Below are 12390 nucleotides of genomic sequence, written 5' to 3' on the forward strand. Positions count from 1 at the left end.
TTTATTATTCTCAAAACGATTGGTCAACAGATAAAAAAATGACCATACAGTGGTGGTCAAAATGGCACTCTCACAGGCAACTAAAAGGATCATTGCTGTAATGCAGCTGGATTTGTCAAGTAGCATAGGCCCTTGATAGAAGAAATCAAATATGAAATCCAAAATCCAAGGTTTGTAAGTAAGGTCTTCTCATGCAACAAGTGATTTCACATTTGCTCCTTTGGTTGAATGACAAAGGAAATGTTGATATAGCTCTAAACCAACAGAGAGGTCCCCAGTAGAAGAAATAAAACATGAAATCCAAATTTTGGAGGTAGCTCTCTGTCACCTGGGGTATCCTTGAGGTCCTCTAGCGTAGTCCGAAACATGCATAAGGATGAGAGTGACACAAATCTGGAGAGCATCCGGTATAACTTATTTTTTTTTTAAAGATCCTTCCCAAAAAAGTTTAGGTTAGGGCATGTCTATGATTTTGAAATGGGATTTCCAAGAAGTTCATACAGGTGTTATGGACATGTATCCACAAATGTTTGGTCTGCCCTGAATGGATAACCTAAAAGGGATTACACATAGATTGTCCAATCAGACTGTGACATGTAACCAGTTTAAGCTGTTCTGATATGGGTAATCCAGTCAATCTTAGTGGAATAGGGGACACCAACAGAGCTGCAGATACAAAAAAAACTGAAGAATCTTGCTCTCAATGTCTCTGCTTTCTCTCTCTGACTCATGTTGCATTGCCTTTAACAATGTAATTATTAACAGATTTCCTGTTGTAGTTACTCCATATTCTAAGTAAATTTATTACAAAAGTTATTCGGTTTCTCACCTTTGGCACTCTCTTTCTTGGTAATGTTAAGTTGAGGTAATTGTTCAATATCAAGTTTGATGGCTTTGAAGACAACGCTTCCCCATTATTCTCATTATCCTTGCGGGAAGAAACTGTGAACATACAAAGGCAAGAGTACAGCAGATGGAAGAAGGGCAGACGAGAAGTAAGGCAAGACTCCAGAGCCAAATAATACTCCCCAAGTTCACTTTCCGAAAATGAACAAGCACACCACCCAATTAAATAATATATATCAAAATTGAGGACAGGGCCTGGACCAGCAGTTCTGAATGAACAGTTGGATAAATGGCTCTATATGTAGGATGTATCTGGTCTATAAACCAGAGGTTCTGGATGGACAGTTGGATAACTGGTTCTACATTTAGGATGTATCTGGTTTATAAACCAGAAGTTCTGGATGGACAGTTTGATAACTGGTTCTACATTTAGGATGTATCTGGTCTATAAACCAGAGGCTCTGGATGGACAGTCAGATAAATGGCTCTATATTTAGGATGTATCTGGTCTATAAACCAGAGGCTCTGGATGGACAGTCGGATAAATGGTTCTACATTGAGGATGTATCTAGTCTATAAACTCATGGCTCAAGATGGACAGTCGGATAAATGGCTCTACATTTAGGATGTATCTGGTCTATAAACCAGAGGCTCTGGATGGACAGTCAGATAAATGGTTCTACATTGAAGACGTATCTGGTCTATAAACCAGAGGCTCTGGATGTACAATTGGATAAAAGGTTCTATATTTAGGATGTACCCGGTCTATAAACCAGAGGCTCTGGATGGACAGTTGGATAAATAGCTCTACATTGAGGATGTATCTAATCTATAAACTCGTGGCTCAAGATGGACAGTTGGATAAATGGCTTTATAGTTAGGATGTATCCGGTCTATAATCCAGAGGCTCTGGATGGACAGTCGGATAAATGGTTCTACATTGAGGAAGTATCTTGTCTTTAAACAAGTGGCTCAAGATGGACAGTTGGAAAAATGGCTCTACATTTAGAAAGTATCTGGTCTAAAATCCAGAGGCTCTGGATGTACAGTTGGCTGAATTGCTCTATACGTAGGATGTATCTGGGATAACACAAACACAAGTTTTGGAAGCACAGCTGATTACAAGGACATAAACGAATGATTTGCATGGCTTTTCCTACTTTACATTAACAAAGAATTGTCTTTGGATTTGTAACAGCAACATGCAAATATCTTCTGTTTTAAGATAGCAATGTTTAAGCTCAGCTATGTAGAGAAACGTAATACAAAATAACCTTTCTTTGCCAGAGAACTCAGGTCATTCATAGTCAAGCAGAGCTACGTACCAACAGGCCTCAGCGGGGCTCCTCGGAATAATTCATAGAACTTGGAGAGGTACAAGACCATGCTAAGCTTATCGGGTTCCTCATTGGATGCCATCTCCTTGGCCGTAGTGATTGGAGAGATTCCAAATTCCTTCTCGGCAATATCAAAGGCCAGCTGGTTGTTCCTGACAGCGTCATCCTCGTTCAAAGAGTCAAAGTCGCTTGTGGGGGAAAAAAAAGTGTCAGAAGATGGGCCCTTCATTGAACATTTAGTATAAATAACCATATTAAAAAATTGAAAGAAGGTAGAAAAAAAGAAGAATATTTAGGACAATGTATATGGTTTTGGGTGGAACTCACAGATCAATTTGAAAACTGCAGGTTCAATTTTATGAACAAATAAAGAAGATAGTCAAGTGGTCATTCTCAATGCCATAAGGCGGCTACTGATATGGAGAGACGCAACTGAAACCTGTCCCAATCATTTGCCAGAATCACTCTCCTCCTCTCTTTTACCCTTTCCAGTCAGGACATAAAAAAATTGAAACCTAAGGTATTAACTTTATGTTTGATCCTAAACATTTAGTATTCTCTCTTTAAGCCAGCAGGTGGAGCTTTAGGCTCCCTTTCACATGGTAATCTATCCTGAGATCATTAGCTCATGTGCTCTCCCTTTAGCCATCCCCTAGTTCTCTGGTGATGCTTTGTCATGTATTAAATTTATATTTGCAAAAATGATCATATACAAAGCAAAAAAAAAAATCAGATATAAATTGTTTTAAAAACTTATGAACTTAAATAAATAAATAAAATTGACCACAATCCATTGCAGTTTCCCTTTACATTTTTGTATAGGGTCTTCATTGAGTTTTAATGACATCTTTCTGCATTTTGCTTCCTCTATAGTAAAACAAACTCCAAGCCAATACACATTGTCTATATGGGCAGACCTCTTATTGGCTGTTGTCTCCCTCATTTCATTTATAGGGACACCAACCCCAAAAATATCAACCCACTATGTTCACCATAGACACATTTGCAAAGAATAGATGGATCAGGACTACAGTTTCTACGGATGTGTGCTCTACCTATTGTCTGCTCATTAACCCTCCTACTGCCCCTTTATATAAACTAATGTCTCATATGGCACTCCAGAGCCAAGAAGGCTGCAACGCATAAATGCCCACTGTGAGCAACTTACAGAAGATCCGGCCGGAAATGGTGAATGATGGCGCACAGGGCCAAGCCGTTTCTCCAGGAGCTGGTCAGGTTTGTGACATTTACATTCCGGTAGCCCTCCGTCTGCTTCTGACACCATGTCAAAAGTTTGTTGGGTCTAACGTCGGACTCTGATGGGACAAGGAGAGAAGGCCATTGGCTGAGTCTCAGGAAAAAGCAGAGTCAAAGTAAGGCTTGAAGGTGGGTACAGGCTCTTGCTTACCATGGCGGCTTAGATTGACCGACCTCCTGATGGAACTCACTCTCTCTAAAGGACAGCCTTGTAGCTCATTGGTGATGTAGAGATGCCTCACCTGCAGTCAAACATATGCCACAGATGAAGATCTACAAATAGTTAAGTGCAACATTATATACAAATAATGCAAACATTATTGCTAACTCCCCCTCTGTCAAATCAAAGATCAGCTCCAAACACAACTGATACATCATCTGCATGGCTGTTAGCCAGTTGACTTTCTCATTGGCATCCTCCGGTATTCTGAATACTGGAGGATGCCAATGAGAAAGTCAACTTGAAAGTCAAGAAAGACAAAAATACGTACAAAAGTCTGGACATCTGACCACTACATCTATAGGAATTTGTTAGCAACCCATTCCAAAATCATGGATATTATTATGGTGTTGAATCTCTTGTGGCTCGAACAGCCAACTCTTTGGAGAACGCTCTCCACAAGATTTTGGAGTGTGTCTGTGGGAATATGCCATTTGTGAGGTCAGGTACTGATGTCAGGTGAGAGGATTTACCCATTTCTTACCCATGTGGAAGGTGTTCAGTAGGGCTAAGGTCAGGGTTCTGTGCAAGCCACTCACGTTTTTCCACACCAGACTGGTTATACTATGTCTTTATGGTGCTGAGTCTGTGCACAGATGGACAGCCATGCTGGAACAGCAAAGGGCCTTCCAAAAACTATTGCCTCAAGGTTGGGAGTGCACAATTGTCTAAAACATGTGTGTATGTTATAGTATTAAGAGAATACTTCACTGGAAACACTTAAACTCAATCATTTCAAGTAGTGTTCACATAAAGTTGGCCACATACTGATGGTTAGGTGTCCACAGACTTTGGCCATATATTCTCAAGGAACCCATTGATCCCCTCCCCAGTTCACAGCTACTATGCACAACTACAGTTGTCACTACAATACAAAATGACTGTGAACTATGAAAAAGTTTGGCTAGACAGTAAATACACTTCAACACAATCTCATATACAACCGGCCACCCTTTCTTACTTTTTACCCCAGAGGAACCTTTGAAGTAATTTTTTCAGGTCTTGGGGAACCCATGTTAAAACCAATTGACTGCATGATAAGTGGGTATATTGCTTTTTACATTAGGGGTCTGTAGGAAGAATGCTCCTTACATTGAGGGTCTGTGGGAAGAATGCCCCTTACATTGATGGTCAGTGGGAAGAATGCCCCTTACATTGATGGTCAGTGGGAAGAATGCCCCTTACATTGGTGGTCAGTGGGAAGAATGTCCCTTACATTGGTGGTCACTGGGAAGAATGCCCCTGCATTGGGGGTCTGTGGGAAGAATGCTCCTTACATCGATAGTCAGTGAGAAAATGCTCCTTACATTGGGGTCAGTGGGAAGTATGCCCCTTAAATTGGTGGTCTGTGGGAAGAATTCCCTTTACATTGGGGTCAGTGGAAATATTGCTTCTTACATTAGGGGTCTGTAAAAAGAATGCTCCTTACATTGGTGATCAGTGTGAAGAATGCTCCTTACATTGGGGGTCTGTGGAAAGAATGCCCCTTACATTGGTGGTCAGCGGTAAGAATGTCCCTTACATTGGTGGTCAGCGGGAAGAATGTCCCTTACATTGGTGGTCAGTGGTAAGAATGTCCCTTACATTGATGGTCAGTGGGAAGAATGTCCCTTACATTGATGGTCAGTGGGAAGAATGTCCCTTACATTGGTGATCAGTGGGAAGAATGTCCCTTACATTGGGGTCAGTGGGAAGAATGTCCCTTACATTGGGGTCAGTGGGAAGAATGTCCCTTACATTGGTGGTCAGTGGGAAGAATGTCCCTTACATTGGTGATCAGTGGGAAGCATGCTCCTTACATTGGTGATCAGTGGGAAGAATGTCCCTTACATTGGTGGTCAGTGGGAAGAACGCCCCTTACGTTGGTGGTCAGTGGGAAGAATATCTCTTACATTGGTGGTCAGTGGTAAGAATGTCCCTTACATTGGTGGTCAGCAGGAAGAATGTCCCTTACATTGGTGGTCAGTGGGAAGAATGTCCCTTACATTGGGGTCAGTGGGAAGAATGTCCCTTACATTGGTGGTCAGTGGGAAGAATGTCCCTTACATTGGTGATCAGTGGGAAGCATGCTCCTTACATTGGTGATCAGTGGGAAGAATGTCCCTTACATTGGTGGTCAGTGGGAAGAACGCCCCTTACTTTGGTGGTCAGTGGGAAGAATATCTCTTACATTGGTGGTCAGTGGTAAGAATGTCCCTTACATTGGTGGTCAGCAGGAAGAATGTCCCTTACATTGGTGGTCAGTGGGAAGAATGTCCCTTACATTGGGGTCAGTGGGAAGAATGTCCCTTACATTGGTGGTCAGTGGGAAGAATGTCCCTTACATTGGTGATCAGTGGGAAGCATGCTCCTTACATTGGTGATCAGTGGGAAGAATGTCCCTTACATTGGTGGTCAGTGGGAAGAACGCCCCTTACGTTGGTGGTCAGTGGGAAGAATATCTCTTACATTGGTGGTCAGTGGTAAGAATGTCCCTTACATTGGTGGTCAGCAGGAAGAATGTCCCTTACATTGGTGGTCAGTGGGAAGAATGTCCCTTACATTGGGGTCAGTGGGAAGAATGTCCCTTACATTGGTGGTCAGTGGGAAGAATGTCCCTTACATTGGTGATCAGTGGGAAGCATGCTCCTTACATTGGTGATCAGTGGGAAGAATGTCCCTTACATTGGTGGTCAGTGGGAAGAACGCCCCTTACGTTGGTGGTCAGTGGGAAGAATATCTCTTACATTGGTGGTCAGTGGTAAGAATGTCCCTTACATTGGTGGTCAGCAGGAAGAATGTCCCTTACATTGGTGGTCAGTGGTAAGAATGTCCCTTACATTGATGGTCAGTGGTAAGAATGTCCCTTACATTGATGGTCAGTGGGAAGAATGCTCCTAACATTGGGGCTTTGTAGGAAGAACGCTTCATACATTGGTGGTCAGAATTCGACACTTACAGACAGCTACAAAGATCACTGGTGTCTTACAGCTGGCTCTGCTATGTGGCACTGGAATTAAGCAAGCACCATCAAATGGTAGGTTACTCAGTCACAACTCAAGGAGCACCTAGTAACCTCTAGAGGAACCTTATGGTTCCACAGAACTCTGGTTGACAATGGCTGAAATAGGTCAGTGGTAAGAATGCCCCTTACATTGATGGTCAGTGGGAAGAATGTCCCTTACATTGGTGGTCACTGGGAAGAATGCCCAGTGACCACCAATAGCAAAGGGCCTTCCAAAAACTATTGCCTCAAGGTTGGGAGTGCACAATTGTCTAAAACATGTGTGTATGTTATAGTATTAAGAGAATACTTCACTGGAAACACTTAAACTCAATCATTTCAAGTAGTGTTCACATAAAGTTGGCCACATACTGATGGTTAGGTGTCCACAGACTTTGGCCATATATTCTCAAGGAACCCATTGATCCCCTCCCCAGTTCACAGCTACTATGCACAACTACAGTTGTCACTACAATACAAAATGACTGTGAACTATGAAAAAGTTTGGCTAGACAGTAAATACACTATAACACAATCTCATATACAACCGGCCACCCTTTCTTACTTTTTACCCCAGAGGAACCTTTGAAGTAATTTTTTCAGGTCTTGGGGAACCCATGTTAAAACCAATTGACTGCATGGTAAGTGGGTATATTGCTTTTTACATTAGGGGTCTGTGGGAAGAATGCCCCTTACATTGATGGTCAGTGGGAAGAATGCCCCTTACATTGGTGGTCAGTGGGAAGAATGCTCCTTACATTGGGGGTCAGTGGGAAGAATGCCCCTTACATCGGTAGTCAGTGAGAAAATGCTCCTTACATTGGGGTCAGTGGGAAGTATGCCCCTTAAATTGGTGGTCTTTGGGAAGAATGTCCCTTACATTGGGGTCAGTGGAAATATTGCTTCTTACATTAGGGGTCTGTAAAAAGAATGTCCCTTACATTGGGGGTCAGTGGGAAGAATGTCCCTTACATTGGGGGTCAGTGGGGAGAATGTCCCTTACATTGGTGGTCAGTGGGAAGAATGTCCCTTACATTGGGGATCAGTGGGAAGAATGTCCCTTACATTGGTGATCAGTGGGAAGAATGTCCCTTACATTGGTGGTCAGTGGGAAGAATGTCCCTTACATTGGGGGTCAGTGGGAAGAATGTCCCTTACATTGGGGGTCAGTGGGAAGAATGTCCCTTACATTGGGGGTCAGTGGGAAGAATGTCCCTTACATTGGTGATCAGTGGGAAGAATGTCCCTTACATTGGAGGTCAGTGGGGAGAATGTCCCTTACATTGGTGGTCAGTGGGAAGAATGTCCCTTACATTGGGGGTCAGTGGGAAGAATGTCCCTTACATTGGGGGTCAGTGGGAAGAATGTCCCTTACATTGGTGATCAGTGGGAAGAATGTCCCTTACATTGGAGGTCAGTGGGGAGAATGTCCCTTACATTGGTGGTCAGTGGGAAGAATGTCCCTTACATTGGTGGTCAGTGGGAAGAATGTCCCTTACATTGGTGATCAGTGGGAAGAATGTCCCTTACATTGGTGGTCAGTGGGAAGAATGTCCCTTACATTGGGGGGTCAGTGGGAAGAATGTCCCTTACATTGGTGGTCAGCGGGAAGAATGTCCCTTACATTGGTGGTCAGCGGGAAGAATGTCCCTTACATTGGGGGTCAGTGGTAAGAATGTCTCTTACATTGATGGTCAGTGGTAAGAATGTCCCTTACATTGATGGTCAGTGGGAAGAATGTTCCTAACATTGGGGGTTTGTAGGAAGAACGCATTGGTGGTCAGAATTCGACACTTACAGACAGCTACAAAGATCATTGGTGTCCTACAGCTGGCTCTGCTACGTGGCACTGGCCCTGGAATTAAGCAAGCACCATCAAATGGTAGGTTACTCAGTCACAGCTCAAGGAGCACCTAGTAACCTCTAGAGGAACCTTATGGTTCCACGGAACTCTGGTTGACAATGGCTGAAATAGGTCATGAAATGTATTGAGATTGATCTATTGCAAGAAAGCATATTCCTTCTTTTCCTCTCTTTGTGCACACGTACCTGATGCCCCCGTACACAGTTGGAGTTGAGGTTAGGGTAGCGGCTCGCAGGGTCGATCGTGTACTGGTCAAAGTTTTTGCTAATGTTCTCTGGCGTCGTCTGAGGTAGCAAACGGTAAATACTCTCCCTGAAAGGAGACAGAACATAATCAGATGTCTACAAACTCCTCGGAGAATCATCACTCTTCAGATATTTCCCCCACTTTGGAAATGCTTGCCAAAACTGCCATGTGGCGCTGTGGCCAGAGGAAACCATCATTTTGTCTAAATCAGTGTGATTTGCAGGGTAAATATGCAGCACACCATACATTAGATGATGTCATCTCTTTGTGCGCTTGCGGAACATTCCCCGAGGTATAATCTTCTCCCCCCCCCACAGCCGCTAAGCGGGGAAGTAACCACTCACCATAAATTACCTACAATCTGCTTTTTTTTTTGCTTTATACATTTTTGACAGATGATTTTTTTTTAAATCGGTGACCACAGACAAGTGAGTCAGAATTGAATCAAGGACACGTCTTTACCGTTCGAGGAGGAATGATGATCTCACGTGCGCACGCCATGCCGCTCAGATTGAATCCAGCTAGGAAGACTGTTCCACATTAAAGTCAAACTTTTCATTTTTTTGTCTCCGAGTTTCAGTTCGCTGACCACAATGTATAATTGTGTAGCTGCAGTGAGTATAATTATTTATATATAAAGCATACCGGGATACCTTATTACCATGCCAGCTGTCCTGGATTTCGAGGTATAGTCCCCAAAGCTAAAGATCTAGAAACATCCCTGTTTTATTCGCTATGACAAACATGTTATCGTATGTTACACTGCGCCCTGTCCAGGCCATTGTTCAGTTCAGAGGTGTAATTGAAGCCTTCAGAGCCTGATGCATGAAACCACAAAGGTCCCCCTCACTTCTGGACCCTGTCAGTCCTGGGGCCCGATCCATTGGTTCCAGGGCCCTTTCCATTGGTCTGGTGGTCATTTTCTTTGGTCCCAGGCCCTCCGCTCTAAGCCTGGATCCCAGGGCCCTTTACTGTCATTGGGGGGGCCTTTTCTGGTCCAGCAGTGGGACCCTTTCACATGTTCTGCAGTGGGCTCCCTTCTTGCAGTCCTGGACTACTCCCTCCACAGTGGCGAAATGCCAGGTCCCAGTCGCAAGTGAGATCTTGCGATTCTAGTAGTTCACTATATCCTGTCCAGGCCATTGTTCCGTTCAGAGGCATAACTAGAACCTTCAGGGCATTGGGGGAAAAAACCCATGAAGGGCCCCCCTTCACTACTGGGCCTTTTCCACCAGTCCTATGGCCCTTTCGATTGGGTCAGGAGCCCTTTCCATTGGTTTTGTTTACCCTTTCCTTTGGTCCTGAGCCCTTACCTACGAGCCGGGGGCTCTTTCCTCTGGACCCAGGGCCCTTTAATCCCATTGGAGGGCTGTTTTATGGTTCCACAGTAGGACCCTTACACATGTTCTGTACTGGGCCCCCTTCTTGCCATCTTGTGGCTGCCCCCAGAATGGACAGATGTTACGGATAAACCACCAAACACTTCAAACTCCTCCCGCTGTATCCATGACACACATGTTCTGCAGTGGGCCCCCTTCTTGCAGTCCTGGACTACTACCTCCACATTGGCGAAATGCCAGGACCCAGTCATAAGTGAGATCTTGCGATTCTAGTAGTTCACTATATCCTGTCCAGGCCATTGTTCAGTTCAGAGGCATAACTAGAACCTTCAGGGCATCGGGGGAAAAAACCCATGAAGGGCCCCCCCCCCACTACTGGGCCTTTTTCACCAGTCCCGGGGCCCTATTGGTTTTGTTTACCCTTTCCTTTGGTCCTGAACCCTTCCCTACGAGCTGAAGGACTCTTTCTTCTGGACCCAGGGCCCTTTAATCCCAATGGGGGGCTCTTTTATGGTTCCACAGCAGGCCCCTACACATGTTCTGCAGTGGGCCCCCTTCTTGCCATCTTGTCCCCCCCCCCACACACACACAATGGACAGATGTCACGGATAAACCACCAAACACTTCAAACTCCCCTCGCTGTATTCATGACACCCTCTATTCCTGGCATTAAAAAGAATTCAACCCATAAAGATTTCTAATCAAAGACATAAGTGCGCTTATTTTTGGAATTTGTCTCTAATTTTAGCAGAAATTAGTTTTCCATTGTTGCAATAATTTGTTCAAAACGAATTTCTTCTAAAATTAGAGACAAATTCTAAAAATAAGCGCACTTATGTCTTTAATATGTCTCGTTGTGTGCAGTCACTTTGAGTTGAGCGCCTCCACCCAGCAAACAGCTCTGCACTCCTCCCGTAAAGTACTAATTATTTTCTGATTGTCTCAACAGCGATGATTCGTCTTCAGATACTTAAAAGACAATCAGCCATGAGTCAGGGAACTGAGAACTCTCCAGGAATACTATTTTCTTAAGCAAATCATTTTTTGTGACTCTGTTGCAAAGTTTCTTACCTTGAGATCCTGCCAGTAACAGCACTTCCTGTTTCAGAGTGACAACGCTAAGCCGCCGCCTTGCAATTAACAGCAGCGTTGTCAGCCTGCTCCTTCAGTCGGCCACCAGGCTGCCTATCAGGTCTTCACATACCTCCTGCCTACTGATAGGCAGTCCAAAAGCCAACTAAAGGAGCAGGCTGTTAATTACGAGGCAGTGGCTTAGTGTTGTCACTCAAGATGGCAAGATCTCCAGGTAAGAAAATTTTGCAAGGGATTTACAAAAAATTATTTTCTTTAGGAAAACTGTATAAAAGAGGACATGGTGTCATATACCTTTCACATACACGTGTTTAGATACACCTTAAGGGATGTTTGGAAAAAAAAAATTCATCCTGCAAAATATATTTGAAATATATTTTAAAAATATTATTCCCAAATTTATTGACATATATTTGAAATACTACAATTTTGGCCGTATTCAATATATTTCAAAATGTATTTCAACAAATACAGTATATATATATATATATATATATATATATATATATATATACATACATATAGGGGTTTGGGAAGGACCTGGCAACCTACCCTGTAAAATAATTGCTAAGAGAATTCATGGAAAAAAGTCGCTTAGGAGTGACGGTCCATGCAATCGCCAAGGGTCGGATACGGCTGAATGTATTTATATATATATAAATGTGTTTTTATTACAAAATATATGAAAAATATTTTTAAAAATACATTTCAAATATATACTGTATGTCTTTAAAAATACAAATCTACATTTTTGGAATGCATTTACAAATATATGTAAAATTTTATATATATATATATACACACACTGCATGTTGAAATGCATTTTTTTAAATATATTCTTCAGATTTTTTTTAACATATAAAAAATACATTTTAACATATATTTTATTTTTACATATATTTGTAAACGCAGATGTATTTGTAGATTTTAAAGACATACAACATATTTGAAAATGTATTTTTAAAAATATGTTTCATATATATTGTATTAAAAACGCATTTCAACACACAGAGTGTGTGTGTATATATATATATATATATATATACATATATATACACACACACACACACACACACACACACACACACACATATATATATACACACACACATATATATATATATATATATACACACACACACACATATACACACACACACATATATACACACACACACCACATATACACACATATACATTATATA

The 12390-nt window shown here is 42.5% G+C and overlaps 1 protein-coding gene across 6 annotated transcripts in view; it reads right to left on the reverse strand.

Annotated features, from left to right (window-relative positions):
- Positions 1-12390, reverse strand: part of LOC149436080 (F-actin-monooxygenase MICAL2-like) — a 202306-nt gene that overhangs the window by 19669 nt on the left and 170247 nt on the right. For all 6 annotated transcript variants that reach the window (XM_089662081.1, XM_089662079.1, XM_089662080.1 and 3 more), the window contains 5 exons: positions 8693-8819; positions 3592-3682; positions 3352-3499; positions 2172-2371; positions 830-942 (listed from right to left, as the gene is read on the reverse strand). In XM_089662081.1, the coding sequence (XP_089518207.1) occupies positions 830-942; positions 2172-2371; positions 3352-3499; positions 3592-3682; positions 8693-8819 (679 nt within the window). The remainder of the gene's footprint in view (positions 1-829; positions 943-2171; positions 2372-3351; positions 3500-3591; positions 3683-8692; positions 8820-12390) is intronic.

This window comes from Staurois parvus, unplaced genomic scaffold (assembly GCF_062004578.1).
Source record: "Staurois parvus isolate SC_StPar_1 unplaced genomic scaffold, SC_StPar_1.0 ptg001426l, whole genome shotgun sequence".
Classification (NCBI taxonomy): Eukaryota; Metazoa; Chordata; class Amphibia; order Anura; family Ranidae; genus Staurois; species Staurois parvus.